This window comes from Xiphias gladius, chromosome 16 (assembly GCF_016859285.1).
Source record: "Xiphias gladius isolate SHS-SW01 ecotype Sanya breed wild chromosome 16, ASM1685928v1, whole genome shotgun sequence".
NCBI classification, from domain to species: Eukaryota; Metazoa; Chordata; class Actinopteri; order Istiophoriformes; family Xiphiidae; genus Xiphias; species Xiphias gladius.
In genome coordinates, this window is record NC_053415.1 from 28459766 (window position 1) to 28481966 (window position 22201).

General features: G+C 42.6%; 2 protein-coding genes across 7 annotated transcripts in view; one reads left to right on the plus strand and one right to left on the minus strand.

Annotated features, from left to right (window-relative positions):
• Positions 1-1102: 1102 nt before the first annotated feature.
• On the plus strand, positions 1103-14569 carry LOC120801370 (calcium-responsive transcription factor-like). 6 transcript variants are annotated; one of them, XR_005709093.1, is made up of 16 exons: positions 1103-1210; positions 3873-4032; positions 5180-5404; positions 5526-5613; positions 5698-5785; positions 6795-6873; positions 6954-7143; positions 8562-8676; positions 8755-8898; positions 9164-9311; positions 10491-10594; positions 10689-10830; positions 10993-11059; positions 11724-12042; positions 12209-12300; positions 12439-12449. XR_005709093.1 is itself a non-coding variant. In XM_040148267.1 (16 exons), exons 2-16 carry the CDS (start codon positions 3946-3948, stop codon positions 14005-14007), a joined length of 1881 nt encoding a protein of 626 aa, XP_040004201.1. In that variant the 5' UTR covers positions 1103-1210; positions 3873-3945; the 3' UTR covers positions 14008-14569. The 6 variants fall into 6 exon arrangements, 5 of the variants coding, with proteins under 5 accessions (XP_040004201.1, XP_040004202.1, XP_040004203.1 ...); XM_040148267.1 differs by lacking the exon at positions 11724-12042 and adding an exon at positions 13913-14569 and having other exon boundaries at positions 12399-12615; XM_040148268.1 differs by lacking the exon at positions 11724-12042 and adding an exon at positions 13913-14022 and having other exon boundaries at positions 12439-12615.
• Positions 14570-19172: 4603 nt separating this feature from the next.
• ttn.1 (titin, tandem duplicate 1) overlaps positions 19173-22201 on the minus strand; it is a 203856-nt gene continuing 200827 nt past the window's right edge. Inside the window, exons 235-239 of the mRNA XM_040148273.1 lie at positions 22014-22170; positions 21416-21906; positions 21128-21281; positions 20519-20839; positions 19173-19480 (exon numbers count right to left, since the gene is read on the minus strand). Coding sequence (XP_040004207.1) covers positions 19188-19480; positions 20519-20839; positions 21128-21281; positions 21416-21906; positions 22014-22170 — 1416 coding nt within the window. The 3' untranslated portion in view covers positions 19173-19187. The remainder of the gene's footprint in view (positions 19481-20518; positions 20840-21127; positions 21282-21415; positions 21907-22013; positions 22171-22201) is intronic.

Consider the following 22201-nt stretch of genomic DNA (forward strand, 5'->3'; position numbering starts at 1 on the left):
CCTGCTGTGTTATAAGCCTGTACATTAGAAAGCAGTAGCAGCGGTAGTGAGGTCTATAGTAAAGTGGGAATGGCAGTAAAATGTAATAAAGTACTATCACATAAGTACTGGTACTTAAATACTGTGTCTGTCGGAAGTAGTAGTAGTAGTAGTTTTTCTTACACCCAAACATCAACGAATTGACGAGTGGATCGTTCCCATTTACAACCTGTTGAAGCAGAAAAAAAAAATCTGATTTCTTAAATGGAGTTTGGTGTGACACTGTAAACATCATTGAGCCGTCATGAAACAAACAATATCGGATATGTGGTGTGGGAAATGTTGAACCGACGGATTTTTTTAAATGGAGTTTGCGTTGACATTCTTTTAAACCACTGAATAGGAGGTATTGTTGTATGAGACGTGCCGAAGGGAAGCGTGCATTTTTGCGATTCACGTTTCAGATGCGTGTCTTTCCGTACATTTGCGCTAAGCGGGAAAGCGGTACAGTGCTTTATTTGCTGCAGAGTTAGGCGTGACATTCGTTGCACATTATTGTCTGTGAGAGGAATCCGAATTGAAGAGCGGCTCATTGCCATTTATGGCCTACATACATAGTTATCTACAAGCTGAGTAGGTTTAGCAGGAAGCGGGAAATATTAAACTGTCAGAGTTTTTAAATGGAGTTTGGTGAGACGTTCTTTTAAATATCACTGAATATTATTTTTTGTTGTGAGAGACATGCAGGGTTTACGAGGGCGCCGTTGTTATTTGCAACATGTTTCAGATTTTTATTCCCCATTTCTGTGTTTATAGAGATAAGTAGGAACATATTTAATTGCTTTTTTTCTTCAAAAAGGCGTTAGGTGTGACGTCCCTCGCTTATTACGCCAAATTGAAGAGTGGATCCCTTCGGTCTGTTACCAGTTTTACATTGTTGTCTACGACGTGTGGACACGTTGAGGGAGGCAGGAAAATATTAAAATGCTAGATTTGTAAATAGAGTTTGGTGCACGGTATACGCATACACGAGCTGGTGTCCTTCAGGTGACCGTTTTAAGCGACAACAGCGCCGCTCAGCGGTAACGATGCGGCACCGCAGCTGATACCGAACGACGGTGTCCGCCGAGGGTCAACACGCTGGCGCACTGTGTGTTCGCTGTGTCACGGAGGGAGGAGACGACCGAAGACGAGGTTGAGGAGACTCGTTTCCATCTTCTTGCTGATATAAGTATGTCCGACAGCGGAGAGGAGCTAACGGCCGCTAGCTCGGCGCTAGCCGACAGGGCTTTGAACTGAGTGCAACGTTAGCTCACCGTTACCCTCATGCTAACAGTCCAACATGGCGGAATAACGAGCCGTAACTGTTTGACTTCAGCTCAGTTGCTTAGGTTTAAACTGGTCTTTAGTGGCATGAGTGAAGTGTAGAGCGGCGGTGGGATGTAACTCAGTATATTTACTCCATTACTGTAGCACAAATTGGGGATAGGAGTATTTTACTTGAGTGTTTGTGACTGTCCACTTGACTCCACCGCATCCCAGAGGGAAACATTGACCAGTTTACTGCTGCAGTTACTGGTCACTTCAGATTTTAAAAAGGAACATAGTACAGTTATATGACAGACTTACGGATTTACCCAGTTTAGTCTCTAGTATTAAATCCGCGTGTAGTGGTTACCAGGTCGGTTGACAGTTTCTGGGTTTCCTGTACACACCGGCTTTTTTAGAGTGAACCCTGAAGTTTGGGCACCATGGTTTGCGGGTGTCCAGCCCCCACACAGTTCTGTCTGTACTGACGTAAACCTGCTCCGATTAAAGCTGAGACCTGGATCTTTAATGAAGTGTCAGTTTATTTCAGGGTGGATGAGCTGAAGCTCCGAGTCTGGAGAAGAAAAATGTACAATCGTCCGAATACTTCCAGCCTTGATTGTATAAAAGATTTAACATACAGAGCATTCAGAAAGTTTTCAGACTCCTTCACATTTATGTGAAAATTGTTTAAATTACCCTCCAATCACTCTACACCCTATAATGACAAAGCAAAAAACAGAATTTTAGAATGTTTTTCCCAATTTATTAAAAAGAAAAAACAGAAGCACCACACTGACATAAGTATTCAGCACTTAGTCGAAGCACCTTTTTTCAGCAGTTACAGAGTCGCGTCGTCTTGGGTTTGACGTGACGGTCTTTGGCAGAAAATCCCCAAAGCCAGGTGTGCAGTCTCCTCTGCGGATCCTCAAGCTCTGGCAGGTCGGATGGGGACCGTCGGGGGCCATTTTCAGGTCTCCAGAGATGTTTGATTGGGTTCAGGTCAGGACTCTGGCTGGGCCACTCAAGGACATTCACTGAGTTGCTCCCTAAGCCACACCTGCGTTGTCTTGGCTGTTTGCTTGGGGTCATTGTCCTGTTGGAAGGTGGACCTTCGGCCCAGTCTGAGGTCCAGGTTTTCATGAAGGATCTCTCTGTACTTGGCTCTGTTCAGCTTTCCCTCAACCCTGACCAGTCTCCCTGTCCCTGCAAAAACAGCCCCGCAGCATGATGCTACCACCAAGCTTCACTGTTGGGATGGCACTGGGCAGGTGAAGAGCGGTGCCTGGTTTCCTCGAAACATGATGCTTAGAATTGAGACCAAACAGTTCACTCTTGGTTTCATCAGACCAGAGAGTCTTGTTTTTCACAGTCTGAGAGTCCTGTAGGGTCTTTTTTTTTTTTGCAGACTTTCACTGAGGAAATTCTTCTGTCTGGCAACTCTGCCATAAAGCCTAGATCGGTGGAGTGCTTCCCAGACGGTCATTTCTAGATAAAGTTCTGGTTGTTCAACACAACCACTGTTTTCTGGGGAACCTTCAATGCAGTATATATATTTGTTTTTGTAGCCGTCCCCAGAGTTGTGTCTCTGAGCCCTTCATGGCTTGGTTTTTGCTCTGTCAGCTGTGAGACCTTTATATAGACGTATGTGTGCGCCTTTCCACATCATGTCCAATCAGTTGAATTTACCACAGGTGGACTCCAATCAAGGTGTAGAAACACCTCAGAGATGATCAAGAGAAACGGGAGGCAGCTGAGCTAAATGTCGAGTGTCATAGCAAAGGGTCTGAATACTTATGGCAATGAGATATTTCACTTTTTCCTTTTTAATAAATTTGCAAGAATTTCTAAAATTCTGTTTTCACTTTGTCATTACGGGGTGTTGATCGTAGATTGATGAGGGAAAAAAATAATTTAAATGATTTTAGCATCAGGCTGCAACATGACAAAATGTGAAAAGTGAAGGGGTCTGAATATTTTCTGAATGCACTGTAACTTTTATACTCACCACACTGATGTTTTAAACTGTGTAAGATGAGGAAAACCAGTGTTGCAAAGTAATTAACTACATTTACGCATTGGCACTACTTAAGTACTACAGTACGTATGTACAATTTTGAGGTACTTGTACTTGAGTATTTTCTTTTCATGCTACAAAACAGTTGAAGAGTTTATAAAGTATGTTTTGATAGAAATTAAACAGCTTGACAGCAAATACGGGTACATTTGAAACCCTTCATCGATTAACAGAAAATCAGCTGTTAAGTACTCAGATAATGGTTGAAGTCATTTTTCATGGAACATTTGTTTCCAGCTTCTCAAATGTGAAGACTCACTGCTTTTTCTTGTATTTGTTAAAATAATTTGAATTTATTGTTAATAATGTAGAGGTTTGGACAAAACCAACATAGTGAAGGTTTCAGTTTGGGCTCTGGGGAGTTGTGATGGTGTTTTCACTTCTTTATTTTCTTTACTGTTTAACCTGCAGATGATGTTCCTGATTAATTATTGAATCAGTTGCAGCCTTAGAGACAAAATTAAAGAAGGATGTGAAAATAAAATCTGTTTTATCTTCTTGAATGAAGGTTTCAGTGATGTCAGGCAGAGCTGGAGGACCAGCAGATTGAGTGGGATCCCTCCAACTCCTGGGTTGTTACCATGGAGACGGAGCTGGATCCCTCTGACTCCAGGCTTGTTACCATGGAGACGGTCGCTGATAGAAACACATGTCCTGGGCCTGAACAGGTGAGGCAGTGAAGTAGACTACATGACCAAAAGTATATGGACACCCCAGTCCACTTACTTTTGAGCCCCCTACTGATCAGATTTCTGTTGTTCTGAGTGTAAACACAAATGAGCCACATTAGTATTCACATCTGGTTTCTCAGTTTGTCCTCTTTAGTCATCAGATGCTGAGACTTGAGTTAATTGACCTGAAGTGACAAAGACGTGAGCAATTCTGAAACACAGTGGGACCACGAACTGGGGCTTCCTTTACAAAATGGTTCCATTATCAGATGTTCTCTGCAAAAGCAACAGAGTTGTTTCAACCCTCGTTAATATTATTCTTATGCAAATTTAACAAATTACTCCCCGTGGGATTAATAAAGTTCATCTCATGTTATGCACTTCACTGCCGACCTGTATTGTCGGGTTTTACATATTGCAGCTGTGTCTTTCCAGCAGTTTCATCTTATTTCACCACAAAATAAAAGTCAGTTTACAGAAACAATTTCCATCAGGTTAAAAGTCATCCCGCAGACGAGGCAGTGTTTTTCGGTTCCTTTCAAGAGGAAAAAACATGGCTTCAAATAATCCAACTCCAGGCACTCAAAATCACACTTACAAATAAAAAAACCTAATAAAAATGGGATAGCACATTATAAAAATAACCAAGAAACATCAGCACACTGGACTTCCTTCGGGTATCTGACAAACAATGAACCCAAACCAATAAGTAGTCTAATTCCAAAAGGTAAACCCAGTACAACTCTCCCCTTCCATATCTGTTGTTTTAGTTTCTTTACTGGTTATCGAGGAAAAAACACCTCAAAAAATAAAACGCGGCACATTTTTATAAAACGGTTTGGTGTTTTGGTAAATTCGGCTCGTGTGGCATCATTAACCATATTTCATATGGTTAATAAAATGTAAACTTTTACATGTAGAACAGCAAAGTTCACCACCAGGAGGGTTCGTTGAAACGCATAAGTGTAGTACCTTCCCCTGCTTCCAAATAAAAGTATGTATTTTGTGATATTGACCAGGTGTAATCATAAGGACCAATAATCAGACGTTACTGATTTTTTTTTTTTTTTTGTGCATGGACTATTTGTTGCTTGGTTCTACCAGGGCAGAGACACAAAACCTAACCATCAGCTTTTCCACTCAGTCTTCAGATCCTGGGTCAGCTGAGTGGCCCCTCCCACCACCCACAGCCACTGTGACCACAGAAACAAAAGCTCCTCCTACTCCGCCTCCTGCTGGCCCCACCCCCTCCGCTCCAGCTGCTGACACCTGGCTGTCATCACAGCTGGAGGCTGCGCCCCGAGAGCCATGTCAGAATCAGCTGATCGTGGTGGAGCAGCGAGGTCAGATGCTGCCCTGTGAGCGTATGGTGAGACAGAAAAGAAACTCACTTGTTCTTTAAATCGGTTTATCAACATTTGGCTTCATTCTGGGCTTTTGTGTGTGTGTGTGTGTGTGTGTGTGCGTGTGTGTGTGTGCGTGCGTGTCAGGTGATTGTTACAGGCAGATCAGAGGGCAGAGAGGTGTTTGTCATCCCGTCCAATCAGCGGGCTGTGATCTCCTCCAGCAGTCCAGCTGGTAGGTTTCCGATCTGTGATCTGATCCGTTAATGTTGCTCAATCTGAATTAGTTTGTTTACGTTTTGTGTTAATGTGGCGGTAGGTCCTGTTGTTGGCATCCCAGTAACCACGGTAACAGACAACACCACCAACAGCGGTCGACCTCGCAGTGAAGAGACGACAGCCGCCAGGTTGTTTCAAATCCACATTTCACAACCATGTCATCACAGGTCACGGAGCTGCGGTTCAGAGCGTTCAGGACCACAGTACGGTGGCTGATAGGGCTCAACACCTGCAAATAGAGAGAACCACTTTAAAAACGACTATGTCAGAGACACTGCGGATAAATGAAACAAGCAAATGAAGAAACACATGAACCCATTTGACAAACTAACGTATATGAGGCGAGAAAAAAGCGGCGGATGTGAACAGAAACTACTGTTGGGTCGTTCACGATTTGTAGATTTGTAGCCTTTCCGTCTGTGCTGCAGGTGTTTTTTTTATGCTTCCTACCTGTTGTCTGCTTGGTGAATGGGTTGTGGAAGTGGTGGAGATGCTTCAGTTGCTTGGGTTTTCTGAAGTAACAGGGCAGCTGTAGCCGCACTGAGAGATTTATTAATCGTAAGGTCGGTGGTTCTGTCCCCAGCTCCGCCTGTCCGCATGTCGATATGTCCCCTGTTCCACCTCCAGACCCCTCAGATCTGCTGACCAATCGCTGCTCTCTGCTCCACACCCCCAGTTAAAATCCAAAGGTGATTGAGCATTTGCTGGTTTCGGCCCATAAACTGTGGAGTGGTTTGAATCTCACTATCAGATTTTCGCCCTCGGCTGGTGTTTTTAAAGCCCGTCTAAAGACCCGTCTGCGTCTGTGATTTTATTTGATAATTCCTGTGTTTGATTGTAATCATCAATCAAATAATCCCATCATTGAATCTCTCTGCTTTTTAAATGTGCTCTTTAAATAAATTGACTTGATTTAAACAAGACACTGAACCGCACATTGCTCCTGAAGTGTGTATGTTAGGGAAAATGTAGGTTGCTTTGGACAAAAGTATCTACCAAATAAATATAGTCTTGAAGTGAACTGAACTCTCTCAGCCACCGTACTACAGTTGTTAAGTGTTAAATATGCACAAGAAAAGTTTTTTAAATGCAGCAACAAGAAGTTTAGTTAAGACTTATTATGTGTGTTGTTCTCAGCCGTCTGGATGTTTCTGCTCGTATGAAGACGCTGCCCTCCAGCGCCCCCAGCTGGGCTCTGAGACTACGCAGCATGCAGGTCAGTATGAACATATGGACACATTTTTATTTATTATGACTCTAACCACTATTAACCTGGAGCTCCTGGTGTGGCAGTAGAAGTTGGGAGATTCCTACAGAGGTTTTTGCTGTTCGGAAGCAGAAATGGAGGCTGTATTGTTGCTCCATAAGCAGCAGACCTGTTGTGTTTTTGGGACTCGTCAGTCTCCGTCTTTGGACAAACCAGCATCCAGACTCATGTGGAAGTCTCAGTACGTCCCCTACGATGGCATCCCATTCGTCAACACAGGTATGTCACACGTAACATAGCGACCACAGAGAGAGAGACCAGATTCAGTATTAGTTTTTTTCTAGTTATTTCTTTTTAGTTGCTTTTCAAAATCTATTTTTGTCCTCTCTCTCTGTTGTGAATTAACAAACTGTAGCTAGAGCAATTTTTCAAAGACTGTGATCATACAATGTGTAACTGGAGGGAAGATAAACCAATACAAGCGGCAGTGTTCGTATCTGTTTTCTTCCTGTGGAGTTCTGACTTGCTGTCGTTCAGCAGATGGTTTTTATTTCAGTATTCAGTATTACTGTCGGTCAAAAAACAGGGACAGGAGACGTTTATGTTGCTGTTTCTTTTATACTTTTATATTTACACGTTTTTTTTCTTGACCGTATTGATGTGATGTTAATTAAGAAGAACCCTCACTCATTGTGAATTTATATTCATTTCATTTTAGCCATGTTAGCAGCATATCTCTATGTCCGTCAGACAGTCCACCACTTTGGTCCAGATTGAAATGTCTCAACGACTGTTGGATGGATTGGCTGTGGAGTCACAGCAGCAGGATCCATACTGCGGCTGCAGTCAAAATGTTGAAAAAATGTCTTTTCATTACCACTTTTCCTTGATCTCGATGGAAAATGTCACGAGGTCCAGGAAAGATGTGAAGGAGACTTCATAAGGGCTTTATGAAAAGACAACGCAGTGCTAAGGGAATCAGACTGCACTTAAACTAAGCTATGTAATAGATAGATCAGAAAGCAAAATAACAAATTAAAAATATAGCAGATTTCAGGTACAAACTCGGAGAAACCCATTTCTGCAAGGTTGGATCGTGGGCCCGGCTTGGCCATGCTGGGGGCTTGGCTGAGGGCGTGGCTGAAGGGTTGTGACATCACAATGTTAGGGAAGTCCTATCGGCTCATTTTAAATCTCAGTTTTTTAAATACAGGCAGTGTGCATATCTTTGGGGATTGAGCGTTTTGATACTTTCACAGTATTGATACAGCTGATATATATTTTCCCTGTGAAAACTAGACAGTGTGGTCCGTAAAAACCAACCCACCCATAGCCAACCCCTCAACCTCATTGGACAAGGCCCCCCCCCCTCCCCTCACAAATTCCATTTTGACCCCTGCCCATAACACCCTTGTCTGTTAGGACATTCTGGTGGACTAGGGGTTTAAGGCACAGACCGTGAACTGCGGTGTCCGTGGTTTGGGTCCAGCCAAGGACCTATGTTGTCATTCCCCATCGCTGTCTCCCCTTACTTACTGTCATCTTTCATTCATTCATTTCTTCACAGAGGCATGATTCCAGCTTGAAGTCGAGCAGGTAGGCAGGCTGTGTAGACAGACTGAAAAACGTGGCTGAAAGGCCTCAAGCGTGAGGAGCTGTCAAATCATCGTTAAAGGTGAAGTCTGGTGTGTTTGCAGGCAGCAGGGCAATCGTGATGGAGTGTCAGTTCGGACCTCGCAGGAAAGGACTGCAGCCGAAGAAGAACTGTGAACTCACAGATGAGGTTACATACAAAGCTACCTGTCCTGCCAGGTACACAGCGCGCATGTACATAATCTGAATGCCTGAAACACGAACATGGTACCCTGATGAGCCTGCCATCTGTTTCAGGATCTATATAAAGAAAGTTCGTAAGTTTCCGGAGTTCAGAGTTCCTACAGAGTCGACAGCAGACAGGAAGACAGTGAGACAGGAACAGGAGAAGGCCTTTCAGTGTCTGAAGAACCAGAACCTGGAGACAGGAGGGGTCATCAGGTAGAACATGTACAACACACCTGGAACTTTATTTATCACCTGAATGTATGGATGGATTACTGAATGGGCATACCAGGGCCATGCCCAGGGGTCAGGGGGCCCTGGGCAATTTCTTGTTGGAAAGTCAATCAAGCACAATGATTAAAAAAGAGACGCGAAACTACTGCAACGGGGCCTTTTAAGTCTGTGCTCGGGCCCAGTGTTTGATAATCCGGCCATGCCTGAACACAGGTCACATCGTGTTAACCTGTTTCTGTGTCTGCAGGTTTTACCTCCAGCTCCCCACAGAGAAAGCTCACCTTTATCATACTGTGGACGCACCCCTCATCCCCCCTCCTCCCCTTGACCTCCCCCCTTCCACCAGCCGGTCTGAGGAAGAGGAGGAGGAGACAACGGAGGAGACAGTACAGCAGGTAGGAGGAGAGCAGAGTGCCCCTGCAGCTGTAGAGCTCATTACAAACTCAACATAAAAAAAATTACAGACTAAGGATTTAACTAGTCTGAGAAAGTCCTGGAGGAGGCCCAAGGAGTCATACTGGGGGCGTCAAGAAGTCCTTGGGAAGTTGATTAGCTTAAGGGGTCGTTGAAGAGAAAATGAGGTCCTTCAGAAAGTTGAAGAGTTCCAGGGTCCATGGAAGAGTTGTTGAGGATAACTTGAGGAGGTTTCAAAACTCCTTTAGGATTGTCTACAGTTCATTGAGGGGGGTACTATAGTTCTTTAGGAGAAGCTAAATAGATCTTTCTGGGAGGTTTTAAAGGAATACTTGAGGAAGTTATGGTGACGTTGAGTCATTAAGAAGGTTTTGAGGTCTTTGAGGAAGTTGAATGAGTCCTTGAATAAGTTCTAGGCTGTCTAGATGAGATTCCAGGAGTTCCTGAGGAAGATCCAGGAGATTATATTGTCAGTGAGGATGTTCTATGGGTCATTGAGAAGAAGAAGGAGAATACAAAGATTCATTGAGGAATATCTAGGGGAGGTATCTAGGGATATCTAAGAGGTCTCAAGAGTCCTTAAAAAAGTTCTAGTGATCCTTAAGAATGTTCTACTTATCCTTGAGATTCCAGGGATTCTTCAGGAAGTTCGGGGAATCCTTAAGGAAGATTCAGGAGTCATTGAACAGGTTCCGTGAATTCTTGATGAAATTTTAGAGGTCTGGAGTTTCTGTTTGTCCTTGAGGAGGTTTAAGTAGTCCTTGTGGAAAATCAGGGCATCCTTGAGGAGCTTTAAGGACTCTTTGAGGACATTCAAGGGGGTAGTTGAGGAGATTACAAGAGTCCCTGTGGAAGCTCAACAAATCCCTTAGGCGGGTTCTTCAGTATTTCTTATTATAGGGGTCCATGAGGAGGATTCAGGAGTCCTTGAGTAGGTTCCAGGAGTTCTTACCAGTAGTGGAGTTAAACCTATAAAATTTGTCCAGAGAAAAGATCATGGAGTCATTAAAATCTAAAGATTCGTGGAGAGCTGGATGGAGATCAAGACGTGTACTGACTATCTGAACAGTGGTGTTTGATTATTGATTGGCTAAATTGAATTTGAATTGATTCATGATCCCAGTTTGGTACCAACAGTATCGTCTCTCCCACCCTGTCAGGATGAACTGATCCCGTCTCGTCTCCACCCGCGGGTGGCAGAGAGGATCAGACACCTGGTGGCTGCAGGTCATCATCAGGTCTACACTGTCCGCAAACAGCTCAGGTAGGAATCAAACCTGTGACTCAAACACCTGTGTTACAGTCAGGGGCTGAAATTGTTGATGTACAGTATGTATGTATTATTTGTGTGTCATCAGGCGTTTTGTAGAGAAAGAGCTGTTTAATTGTGAGGGACTTCCAGAGAGACACAACCTGAGATTCTTCCCCACTATCAACGACATCAAGAACCACATCCACGAGTCCCAGAAAGCCCTGGGACTGACTGCCAGCAAAACAGAGGTTTTGCAAACACACTTACCAGAAAAGAAATATAGAATATCACCAGATTTATCTGTTAAAAGTATGAAAACCCAGACTGCAGTAATAACTCACACTTATCTTAATCCTGCTTATATGGTGTTACAGGTCATGTATCATTAGTGTGTCTGTGTCTCCCTTTAGTGGACAGAAGACAGTACTGAGCCTCTGATGGAGACTGTCACACTGACACTGACTCCTGCTGCTGAAGGTAACGAACACAGACATTTGGTATGGCGTATAATTAGTCTCACAACCCGCACACATAAAACAAACACATGCACGTGATGCGAGCACACAGACAGTATCTGCGAGCGGAAAACAGTCCTTGCGAGGGAGCATTTCTGCTCCATGTACACTAAAGTGGACCCACGACCTCGGGACTGTGACGAGCGCGAGCTCGAGCCTCCCGACGCGCTTGCAACTGCTCAACGCTCCCTCCCTGGTCAAGGTGACTTTTGAGACTTTGGAGGCGGGGTCAGTCGCTAACATCTCCGCTCCTTGGGTCACTTTCAACACCTACAGTCTCCTGCCTGGAGAGAGGCCAGGATCCCAGTTTTACTAGTCCTAATGTATTTTGGATATTCAAAATGACAATGTGGTCTTCTGGAATTCTTTTTCATTTTCACTATCTGATATTAAAATTATGACGAATAACAGTTGGATTGTAGATATTTGAAATGGGAGTTTTTCCTAGTTTTTTTTTCCTTCTATTGCAGAAAAATGGAATTGTGGATATCAGAAATGTTCTTTTTGACTAGGAAGAACTGAATTGCAACTCTAAGATAATGGATTATTCAGTGAACTCCAGACAACAAACTAAATACAAGCTAATTTCCAGTTGTAGATGTTCATCCTTCTCTTTTTCCATACAGGCAAACCTGCCAGTGACTTTGAAAAAATTAGACCGAGGAACACACGAGATTCACACAATTCAGACATTTGAAATGGTGAGAACCAGACAAAATGTCATCACCTGGGGAAAAATGTCTTCACTCCCAAGCTCTCCACCACTCACCGAACCCCTGCAAGACCTGCAGAATGTCCTCAAAGATCCCTTGTATTTAATCAAAGAGTCCATATACTTCCTCAAGGATTCCTGAAACCTCCACAGGGGCCTGTAGAACTTACTCATAGACTATTTGAACCTTTCCATGGACTCTTGGGACCTCAGAACAGATACATTTTCAGCATGTAGGTGGTTCATAATGTCAAGTCAAGTTTTATTTATATAGCCCAGTATCACAAATCTGCCTGAAGGGGATTAGCAATCTGTACTGCATTATGGCACCCTCTATGGCTGTAATGAACAAAGCAGCCTGTGGAGGACTGGTTCTGATGTCACTGTCTCTGTCTGTAGATGTGGATGGCAGTGACTCTTTGTCTTCTGAAGCTGTACAGCTCTTCAGTTCTCTCTCCTCTCTGCAGCCGAAGATCTTCGCTCAGCTGCAGGTCAGAAAAACATCACAAATAATCGGACAGTTCAGAATCAGTCAGTCTGGAGCTGAAGTTAATTACAAAAGTGCAAAATTGGCTTCTTGTTTCTTCAGCCTCTCCCTCCTCCTCTTCTCTCGCCCTCCCTGCCACTAGTCGTCAGTCCCTCCTCCTTCTTCCAGACTCCTGCAGGGGAGTCAGCAGGGGCATCGGGCTCAGAGGAAAAGCTCGATGAGGGGCAGCAGGTTGGTGGAGGAACCCAGCAGGTGGTTCTACAGAATGAGGAGAAGGTCGAGCTGCAGATCATCGATGCTACTGACAACAGAGAGGAGGGTAATCATAGATGAAGTGATAAATATATTGGAAAGACTGTTCTGTTAGCCCTGCCCCCTTAGTTACTGTTGCTATGACTGCTGATCTTGACAGCCTTTACGTTTACAGTGTTAACAGTCTCAGATTCATTTTATGAAATGATGTGTCCTTGATTTCAGACACAGTAGACAAAGGCAGCTTCTCATTTCTAGCTGGGGACTGATGATTTTACTGAAGTGACAACTGTTTAATGCAGATTTCATCCCCTGTAGCTCGCTAGCTAATTAAGCTAATGCCAGTTCCATTAGCTGGTTGAAAACTGTGTCTCCAGCTGCCTTATTAATGTTTCCAGTGACTCGTTTTAAAGGGAGAACACTGTAAAAGAGTAGTAGTGTTCACTTGATGGCTACATACACATCATGCTAACACAATGACCCTAAAGCAAACAGGTCACCAGTTGATGATCCTTGTAGGAGACATGGAAATCAAAACCCAGCGTAGTTCTTGCATTGTAGTGTGAAGCTAGTTAGTCCTGGAGTTATAAGTATGATAAAGAAAAATGTAAAATCAAACTTATTATTGTTATTTTGTTCTAACCGGCTCTCTAAAACGGTTTCCCTGCTTAGCTTACATACTTATTTTCACATTTTCAAACTGTTTCACTTTTAAAGTTAGAAGAGAAAATGTCGACTAACTAATGTGTAACCTTACCTCAGGTAACTTTAGATGGGGTTGCTGGAGTGCAGAATTCCACAAATCAGAAAAAGAGCAGGACAGATCTTTAGCTGGAGTTGCTAAACAGCTTTAGCTCAGTCTGTTAGCATGATGTCACATTATGTAGACGTAAAGTGAATATTTAAGCTCTTTATACAGTAGTCTCCTCTTTAAACGAGTCAGCAGAGAGAATAAGTCAGCTGGGGACAATCTAACGTTAATCATGGGCAAAGTCTGTCAGTCACGTTAGCAGACACTCTGATATGGTATCATTTGGGACTGACTCAACATGATAGATTAAAGTAACCTGTAATCCCACAGTATAATGTAGTTATATTTGTAGTAGCTACTGAATTGCTAAGTTTTGACCTTGGCAGAAACAATAGCTTACATTACCCAGACATGCTAACATTAGCAACTTACATTCCTCAAACTCTGGTGTTTTTGTGTTTGGAAAGACTAAAAAAAGTCACCAACTGACAGACCTTATGGTGACTTTTTACTGTTATTGGACAATCAATGTCTAAAGGAACGTGGTTAGCAAACAGTTATTTTAGGTTAGTTTTCAGTCATAAAGTAACAAAATCTTTCATTTCTTTTTCAGCTCTGATGGATGCAAACATGCTTCATGTGGAGGTGAAAGAAGACAAAGAGGCGGTGGAGACGAAAGAGATGGAGGACTCAACTGTTTCATGTTGAATCGGCAGCATTCTAATTCCAATTGCTTTTACTTTGGTGGAACATTATGGAATGGATTTTGTCCTTAGAGCTGCTGCAGGGCTTTTATTGTGACACATCTGTGCAGGAAGTGTGATTTTTATTGATGGTAACTTATCAATGATTGAAAAATCAGCAAAGTTGAAGCATTTAGAAATTATTAGTGAATGAAAACTGAATTTCTGTTAGAAAAACAGGGTAAAAGCGTGGTTCTCTCTGCACGGTCTTATAGTCTAAACGTTATCTGGAGTTTTAGTGCATGCTGTCATGTCAGTTTAAAGTTTATGATACAAGTTGTGTGTTCAGGAAAAGAGGGGAGAGTGGTTGTACATTCGAAAACTGCAACTGTGAATTTTGTTGATGTAAATAATATCCTGCATTTTGTACAGTTTTAATATTTGCACTTTAACTTTAAGATGGAAAAAGGGTTTGAATACATTGTTTTATCAGCTAATATATTTTTTTTATCTTCGCAAAAGGCCTCCAAAACAACTTCAGTCGGTTGTGCAATAATTTCAAATTTTTGTGATTATCAATGAAATGGATCGTAACAAAACATTTTTACAACACAGAAAAAAAAGTGGTATCCTTGATTTAGGGCTGTCTCATATATATATATATATACACACACACACACACACACACACACACACACACACACACACACACTGGTTCTAATGTTTTGGCTGAATGTTGTAATGTTGTTGTGTATGTATGAGCTAATCTGGGCAAGAACAGGTGGTGGTTGTGTGGTGTATGGCCCAGCAGCCAAGTCTGTGCTTTCAGACCCGGATGCTGTTCTGGCTCATGCTCTGAGGATTTGTTTAGGGGCAGTGGGGCACCTGTGTGTGCTCTTCAGGTTGAGGCAGGAAAAATGCCACTGTGCCTCCGAAGTCGAAAGACGAAAGAAAGTCATCTGGCTAAGAGGGCCTTGGAGCCCGGTGGGAGAGGGAAAAGTACAAAAAACGTGTTTTGGATGGGTAGGCAAGGACATGGCAGAACAAATGAAAGTTCACAAATTGAATTTTCCTGAGACACCAGACTGGATGCTGCTAAATACTTGTGTGGCTGTGGAGCTACTGAATATCAATCATAGAAATAAAACAGCAGATCTAGTTCAGGAATATCACAGATAGAGGGACAGGAATTATAGTGACTATGTACAGCTTTTCAATGCCGGGTCAAAGGATCCACTAACAGGCAACAGGGGCAGCAGTGGCGGTTCCCAGTCACCAGACTGGGGTCAGTAGGAGAACGTTGAGCCATTTGCAGCTCTGTTAGTATCAGAGTTGGCGGAAAATGCGATAGCAAGTAAAACACTTATCTGAAGTGACTCAGCGATTGTTAAAACAGGATCAGCCAGAAATCACCGAGGCCTAGTATATGAACAACCGTTAACTAATTCAAGGTTAGAAAGTCGGGGGAAAAAACACAACATTCATGTTGGCACCAGCATCCTCGGGAATCCTGGGAAATGAGAAAGCGGTCAGGACAGAATATGTGGATATTAATATTAAACTTTAAAAATCGGAGGGGACAAGCATAGTCTGGAGGGAAATAATCAAATCCGTCCATCATCTCTCCATCCCATTCTCATGAGCGCGATAACTCAGGAATGCCTTGAAGGCAAACTTAAGAATTCATACTCCACGACTAATTTTCACACAAATGTCGAATAGGATAAAATTATGAAGTGATGACATCCAAATGGTCAAAGGTCAGCTTCACTGTGACATCACGGTGTCCTGGCCATAACTCCGGAACAGACAGGGAGACCGTGACCATAGTTCACATCTGGCTGGGTACTGACTTGGTGACACCTTGAAACTGTGGCGATTGTACAGATGTTCTTTGCTGCGGGTGAGAAGCGGCCACCTTTTAGTATCTGTAGCTTCTTTGCAGCAACATCCACATCTGAAGCCTTGAGGGCTTGCATGCTTTCTCCAACCTACACTGTGAGGGTTTAAATGATGTTTTCAGTATGGACAAGAACAATACATAGATTTGTGCGTTGCTAGTTCAAATGGATTGTGTTTGTTCATTACTGTAACTTAGATGAAGAACAGATCCAAGTTTAAGACAAATTTATGCATAAATGCATATAATTCCAGAAGGTTTCATTTACCTTTTCTTGCCACTGAATGTACATGTGAATATATCCAAAAATGGTGGTAGTCAAGATACTTCTATTTTACATTTGCTTTGAATATAATACTAATATTTTCATAACAAATAATAATATCAGTTTAACAATATGAGTGACACATTGAATCTTTGAAAAATGTATGTGCTCTAGTGACAGCATTCACACCAGCTGGTATGGACTCCTGATGTCGACCCACGTTATCCGGTCACGATCTGACAATGTTCCCGGGAGCTTCTTGTCATGTCACAGAACGCTTGGCTTTCTCAGGCTTCAAGTGCCCCCCTGTTCAGTGGGGTTGAGGTCAGGTGACAGTGGAAGAAAGTCCATGACCGTTTGGTCTCCTTTGGTCTTAGAGCAGGTCTTCAAAGCTTTGAGGTGTGTTTGGAGTCATTATCCTGCAGCAGTATGAATCGCATCTCCACAAAGATGCAAACCAGAGAGTGTAGCGTGTTTCTGAAGAATTGAGAGGCACTTTTCCTTTGTCAGGGTGTAGTCAGGTTGCAGGTGTCCAACTCCAGAGTAGGCTAAATACCCCCCAGACTGAATGTTCCTACCACCATGTTTCACTGTGGTTTCATCTGCTCTCCTGTTCATCTCCTTACAAACGCCCTTCTGTTACTGCCTTAAATCTCAAACTTGGATTCATCAGTAAATGGGACTTTTTTCCCAGTCATCCACTGTCAAATGCTGGGATTTCTGAGTCCGCCCCAAGCATTTGACCTCGTGTCCCCTCCTGAGAAGTAGTTTAGAAACTGCTACTCGTCCTGAGACCAGTACAAAACACCCTTCTTTTGACAGTACTCTTTCTGATTGGAGTCTTACGTTCTTTATTAGCAAATTCTGTATCTGTGATGAAGTTGCTTCTCCATCTCTGAGGGCACTAGGCTGGATGTATTGATCTTCTGATGGTGTGGTAACTTTCGGGCTGCCTGATTGCGCTTTGGATACAGCTGATCCAGTTTCTGCAGAGCGTTTTAGCGTTCCATGCACTGCCCCCTTAGAAACCTTTAGTCCAGCCATGATTTGATGCTGAGAAAGCTCCTCTTTGCTTAGAATAACAACTTGACTTCTGACACTGTCAGCTCTGATGCCATCTTTCCTACTATCACAATGCCACCTAGGAAGCAAAGACCGACTGGAAACTTGAGGCGCAGCCTTATATATAACAGGTGAACACAGGCTGCAGGTTGAGTTACCTGAACGAGCCTCTGATGACTAGATGAAATCCACCTGAGTGTCGTCCGAACGCAGGCTTCAATGGAAGGTATACAACTCAAGGAAATCTGACCTTTTGTACAGAGGAGTTAAGTTGGTCAATGCCCCAAATTTGCTCAAATTTGATTGATGACGTAGAAATAGAGCAGAACCTTAAACATTTCTTCTTCGTGTTACATGACGTTGTTCTCGTGTTTTTAAAATTTTCCTCAAACTTTCTAATTATTTCCAGGTTTATGTGAAAATATTAGAGATTTTTCATTTTGGTCTCAGACTTTTGGACCCCACTGTATGTATGTATATTATATATATATGTATGTACAGACAAACATGCATAAATACATAGGTACGTCATCCCTAGAGCCACCAGGGTGGCAAAAAAAAATAAAAACCGAACTAAAACTTTACAATCAGTTGACAAAATGAAGCTGATATTGTGATCACACACCAGAAATATATATATATATATATTGGTGTAATCTTTGACAGTGTGTTGTAATTTATAGCTTTATCATATGTTTCATGTAAAATCTGGTAAGTAATCAGATAAATGCAGAGCAGTAAAAAGTAGCTGAAAGTGGAAATACTCAAGTGAAGTACTTCAAAACTCTACTTTAGTACAGTAGTTGATTGAATGTACTTAGTTACCTTCTACCACTGGATAAAACTACCATGAATAGGAGAGTAGGAAGACACACCAAAGACACAATAACCACAAGAAGAGAACATGTGTGTAGTGCTGAAATCATGCTTTATTAAATCAGTAATGCATAAAACTCAAGGAGGATGAAATATAGTTCTACATCAACAGATCGATTAAATCAAAGTGCAGGGTAAAACATAACTGCTTCTCTTTACGTTTCTTTCACAGGAGATGGAATCACTGTGGTGAATGAAGAAGACCCTGACTACTGACACAGTGAAATGACTAAAAGCTAAAAACACTCGCACGCAAACACACAAACACGTTACCTAACTATCCTCCGAGAGACAGCGCTGCTTCTGCACAGCAGAGCTGGCTTTGACTTTCGCTTCATTTATGGCCAGGAGATGTTACATTTTAAAAAGCCAATCCGGCTGTCCTGTGCCAGAAACAGCGCTCTTTATTAAAATGATCAAAATGCCGAGAGTGCAGGCCGCTCGCACTCTGAGCTGGTCATCAAGTCATGTTGGTATGACACAGTCAGTCTGAGCACAAGGCCGGTTTATGCTGCTTACATGAGGGTAATGCAAACAGCACTCAGGGTCTTACGCTCATGGTACAACTCATAGGAAACTGTAATATCACACGCACAGATGCGTGTCCAAAACAATAACTTTGTCTTTCTGTTTCTGGTTCATAACATCAACAGGGAGCCTCTCTACCTGTTGAGGCAATCTTAAAGACTTCAACTTATTGTTGAGGCACAGAGTTTAGTTTCTCAGTTTAACAGGGTATTCGTTCCTGGTGAAACTTTCTCCTGTTAAAACATTTGTTCTTTTGTTTCAGTTAATATTATTGTCATAAATAACAATGCATACATTTCCCATAACCGTTAAATTCGGCTATATACATTATGTACATGTCACAGAAAAGTGGTTCAAAAATCCTAAGTCATAATTGTCCAATATGGCACATTTTATAACAACTTTAGACTTTAGTCTAGTTTGGCATAAATTAATGTCAAGTTTGGTACAAAAATAGTTCATATTTACAAGAACAGAAATCCAGATCTTTATCAAGTAAGATTAATTCACTAAATAAAAAGGTTCTGGATCAGGGAAACAGGGGAAATAAATTAACTTCTTTTTTTTTTTTTTTTTACATGGACCGAATGTGAACGTTGACAGTTGCAGAGTCTGAGCCAAACTCATTGGACAGGCGGAGGGTGTACGCTCCAGCATCGTCCTCCTTCACCGCAGAGATCATGAGGGTGGAGAAGTCAGCCGTGTTCTCCACGTGGTACCGCTCGTCCCCGTTGGGGAGGGTCCGACCAGAGCGGACCCACTGGACGGAGGGGGCAGGGTCTCCGGAGAACACCCCTGCCACCGTCAGGGACTTCCCTGGCTCGGCACTGACGTCCTGTGGAAGGGTTTCGATCTTTGGTGGAGTGCCTTTTAACGAAAAGACGGTAGAGCTGAGTGATGGAAGTTTTACATTTGTGAGAAAATTACAGTACCCCCCTTAGTTTCTCTTGTTTAGCAACTGTTGTCAAATTTCCACACCTTAACTAATGATTGCATTACAGTCACTAAAATAAGCCACAATTTTCATCAAAAGTATACACAAGTCAAAAACCAGGAAGGTCGTTTGAAAACAGCAGTTTAACGATTTTTTTGACATCCTTCTAGATTTATAGATTTGAACTTTTCACACAAGGTGCAGCAGCTGCTTGTGCATGCAGGTTTCCTTATCACAGTCATTGACTTTATTCATGTTAATATCATTTAATATTTTCATACATAATGGAGTCCTTATTTTCCATATCATCATGGTCCAGTCAAAGTGTGATAGTGTCCCATCACACCAGAAAGTGGCACACTGCAAATGAATTTGCTCGTCGTCGTGAAGTACCTGAAAACCTGGTGATGTAGTGACTACTTGTTGGGCTCGTTGGTTGGCTACTGTAGCTTGCAAGTTAACCTGGATCATGCTAACTAGCCTGGAACATGTCAATGGTATTCCGCCACAATAGCCCGCCAAGTTGCCTTACCTATGATTTTTACTTTGACTTTAACTACCGGATTCCACAAGGAAGTACATGGATGTAGTCCAAAATTTTAGCACTGACATGAGCTAAAAATCTACTTTACTGTGTATCTGTCTGATTATATTTCACATGGGCAGCATAGAAGAGGGTCAAAGGGTTTCAAAAAAACCAGCATTATTTGTTTCTTTTCCACATTTTATTTCCAATTATTTTTGATGATAACAGTGGCTTATTTTTTGTGCCTGGAGTGTCTCAGATGTCAACTGAAGATAAAATGGGAGGAACTTTTCTTTAAACAAGTGGGACTTCTCACATCCCATTTGTTTTTACATTCCACCTTTACTCCCAAAGATGCTCAAATCATTCAAGTCCCACCTCATGTTATCCTGAGTTTAAGTGCAAGTTACCAGCTGATTCAGGCAACTTGTAAAATGGATCTCACCTCTTTTAACCCCTGTGGTTAGGGCCCTCAGCGAAGAGGAGGCCTCAGCATGCGAGTGAGCAGACGTTTCCATCATTTGGCTGCTGGAGCTCATAGAAACCATTGACTCAGCCATCATGGCCGACATGCTAGTCGCAGACATGCTCTCAAATGAATACTTGGCAGCAGCAGAGTGGGAGCTGCTGCTGAAACTGCTGGCCTGCATGGAGGCTGCCTCCATACGAACTGACGAGGCTGAGAAATCTTTCTGCATGCTGGCAGCAGCGTCAGTAGAAGCTCTTTGCTTCACAATAATCATTTTTGTCGGTTCTTCAACAAGAGCTGCGAGAATGCAAATGACAAGCACATGGCTCATATCACAATGTGCACAAGTACAGTATATACTATATGCAACTGTGTGTGAAGTGTCGTCAGACACAGACTGTAAGATGGGTTCTCAAGTGTTTTGGATTTCCATTTATGGGTTTGAATGTTGAATTAGTTTTAAGATGTTTGATTTAATGCAATGCAAGTCTCATTTTTCATCACAGATTTCAGTATCCAAGCCAATTAAATACACTGGGACACGTTGTGTTTAATCCTGTTAGTTGAAATGCATTGGAAACTTACTGAGGACGTTGAGGGATGATGTTGCAGAGCATTGTCCAAACTGATTTTTGGCTTTTATTGTGTATTTCCCACTGTCTGCAACTGTGGCTTCACATATCTCCAGAGTGTACACATTTTTTGAGCGGCTCAGTCTAATGTTTCGTGTGATCGATATCTGCAAAGAGAGAGAGATTGTTGTGTTATATCAGCTACACAGATATAATTTACCCTGAAAAAGCTCGAAGAAAACTGCAGCTAACATTTTGTCTTGATTACAAAACAAATAACTTTCTGGAGAAAACTACTCACAATCATGTTGTCTTTAAACCACTCCACTTGAGGTGAAGGCTCTCCTGCAATTTCACATATGAATTTGACATTTTGTCCCTCATTCACATTCTGGGACCTGGGCTGCACCACGAAGTGGGGTGCATCTGAGTGCAGGGCTGTGATCGCAATATCGAACTGACACCGGACCAGGCCTCGCTGTGTTTGAGCCTGACACGTGATGATCCCTTGCTCGCTCTGGCTGACCGACCTGATGGTCAGAGTCTGGTCGCTCCCAGACACTCCATATCTATACTGCTCTGAGTTGACAAGTTCAACCCCATTCAGGATCCACTTGATGTCGGAGGCCCCGGAGATGTTGGCCCTCAGAGTCAGAGACTGGCCCTCGGTCATGGATATTTGGCTGTGGGAGGACTTGACCTCCTTCACAGAGGACAGGACTTCCTCATGGACCATTTCCTTTTTCATGACTTCCTCAGAGATTTCAGCTTTTGTTTTGGAGCTTTTTGAGCCTAAAACAAGTAAATTTAAGAGTTTGTGGTGGGAAACAGTTTGAATGTTTGTAGCTGCAGGTTAAGGAACGACAGTTTCACAATTTCACAAGTAGGTGTTATCTTACCTCGCACAGTGACTGTGCAGGTTGTCGACACTGCTCCAGCACTGTTACTAGCAGTGCACTTGTACACCCCGCTATCAGAGACTTCTGATTCATAGATCTCCAAGTAAGCTGAGCCATACTCTTCAAAGATTTCATACTTCCCACCCTGAGACAGAGCCTGTCAATCATTAAAATATGATTCAGTTAAT

Excerpts from the sequence above, each read along its gene's own strand:
- LOC120801370 (XM_040148267.1), top strand. The coding sequence starts at position 3,946 with ATGGAGACGGAGCTGGATCCCTCTGACTCCAGGCTTGTTACCATGGAG. Across the intron at positions 12,301-12,398 it reads AGATCTTCGCTCAGCTGCAG|CCTCTCCCTCCTCCTCTTCT; the intron begins GTCAGAAAAACA and ends TTGTTTCTTCAG. Across the intron at positions 12,616-13,912 it reads TACTGACAACAGAGAGGAGG|CTCTGATGGATGCAAACATG; the intron begins GTAATCATAGAT and ends TTTCTTTTTCAG.